This window comes from Corvus brachyrhynchos, unplaced genomic scaffold, assembly GCF_000691975.1.
Source record: "Corvus brachyrhynchos isolate BGI_N302 unplaced genomic scaffold, ASM69197v1 scaffold350, whole genome shotgun sequence".
In the NCBI taxonomy this organism is placed as follows: domain Eukaryota; kingdom Metazoa; phylum Chordata; class Aves; order Passeriformes; family Corvidae; genus Corvus; species Corvus brachyrhynchos.
The window spans coordinates 258987-260775 of NW_008235638.1; the positions used below are offsets into that span (position 1 = coordinate 258987).

General features: G+C 45.5%; 1 protein-coding gene across 1 annotated transcript in view; it reads right to left on the bottom strand.

Moving 5' to 3' along the window:
* COPA (coatomer protein complex subunit alpha) overlaps positions 1-1707 on the bottom strand; it is a 31253-nt gene extending 29546 nt beyond the window's left edge. Inside the window, 2 exon segments of the mRNA XM_017727599.1 lie at positions 1059-1508; positions 1696-1707. Of these exon segments, the coding sequence (XP_017583088.1) occupies positions 1059-1508; positions 1696-1707 (462 nt within the window).
* Positions 1708-1789: the final 82 nt, after the last annotated feature.

Consider the following 1789-nt stretch of genomic DNA (forward strand, 5'->3'; position numbering starts at 1 on the left):
GATTTTGAGGGATTTTCTCCCAGAAATCAGGGATTTGAGGGATTTTTTTCCCCAAAAAAAAAATCAGGGATTTAAGGGATTTTCCCCCTACAAAAAGTGGGATTTTGAGGGATTTTCTCCCAAAAATCAGGGATTTGAAGGATTTTTCCCCAAAACCTGTGGAATTGGAGGGATTTTCCCCCAAAACTCCGGGGTTTGAGGGATTTTCCCCCAAAACTCCGGGGTTTGAGGGATTTTTTTCACCAAAAAACCACGGAATTTGTGGGATTTTCTCCCAAAAATCAGGGATTTGAGGGATTTCCCCCCAAAAAATGTGGAACTGGAGGGATTTCCCCCAAAAAGAATCAGGGATTTCAGGGATTTTTCCCCCAAAAAATCAGGGATTCGAGGGATTTTTCCCAAAAAATGTGGAATTCTAGGGATTTTCCCCCAAAAAATGTGGGATATAAGGGGTTTTTCCCAAGAAAAAAGTGGGATTTGAGGGGTTTTTCCAAAAAGAATCAGGGATTTCAGGGATTTTTCTCCCCAAAAAATGTGGAATTGGAGGGATTTTCTCCCAAAAATCAGGGATTTCCCCCAAAAAAAAGTGGAATTGGAGGGATTTTTCCCCAAAAATCAGGGATTTGAAGGATTTTTTCCCCAAAAAATGTGGAATTGGAGGGATTTTCCCCCAGAAACCAGGAAATTGAGGGGTTTTTCCCAAAAAAAAAATGGAGGCATTTTTCTCCCCAAAAAAATGTGGAATTTGAGGGATTTTCCCCAAAAAGAATCAGGGATTTCAGGGATTTTTCCCCCAAAAATCAGGGATTTGAGGGGGTTTTCCCAAAAAAGAAAGGGATTTTGAGGGATTTTCTCCCAGAAATCAGGGATTTGAGGGATTTTTTTCCCCAAAAAAAAAATCAGGGATTTAAGGGATTTTCCCCCTACAAAAAGTGGGATTTTGAGGGATTTTCTCCCAAAAATCAGGGATTTGAAGGATTTTTCCCCAAAAAAATGTGGAATTGGAGGGATTTCCCCCCAAAACTCCGGGGTTGGAGGGATTTTCCCGAGGCACTCACGGTGCAGAGCAGCACGGAATTCTCGGCCGGGTTGTAGGACATGCTGAACACCGGGAACTTGGAGCCGCTGGAAGGCAAAAAAAAAGTGGGAAAAGGGAAAAATCGGGAAGAGAGGAGGAGGAGGAGAATTTGGGAATCCCAAACGGGGCCAAAAACCGGGAGAATTCCTCCAAAAACGGAGCAGATTCCTCGTGGGAAAAGCACGGCTCCGTCAGAATTCCAGGAAGGGAAGGGTTGGAATTCCAGGCCAGATCTCCAACCCCGAAATTCCTCCTCTGCAGAGCCCCAAGTCCTCCCCAAATCCCGGTTTTTAGGCTTTGAAATCCGCTTTTCCCAGGTTTTCCAAGCTCCACCCCCCCTCGGGAACCCCAAAATTCCAGAAAGGAATTCCAAGGGGAACCTCAAAGCCCTCGACCCCAAAATTCCCCCTCTCCAGAGCCCAAAATCCCCCTAAAATCCCATTTTTTCCCCACTTTAATGCCTCCCACCATAAATCCCACCCCAGGATCGGAACTAATGATGGATCCCGGATTTTCTGGGAGAACTTTGGGAATTCCGGGCTGGATCCCCAAATCTCTCAACCCCAAAATTCCATCTTTGCACAGCCCCAAAATCCCATTTTTTTTCCCATTTTTACCCCTCCCACCATAAATCCCAGCCCAGGATCGGAACCAAGGACGGATCCCGGATTTTCTGGGAGAACTTTGGGAATTCCGGGCTGGATCCCCAAA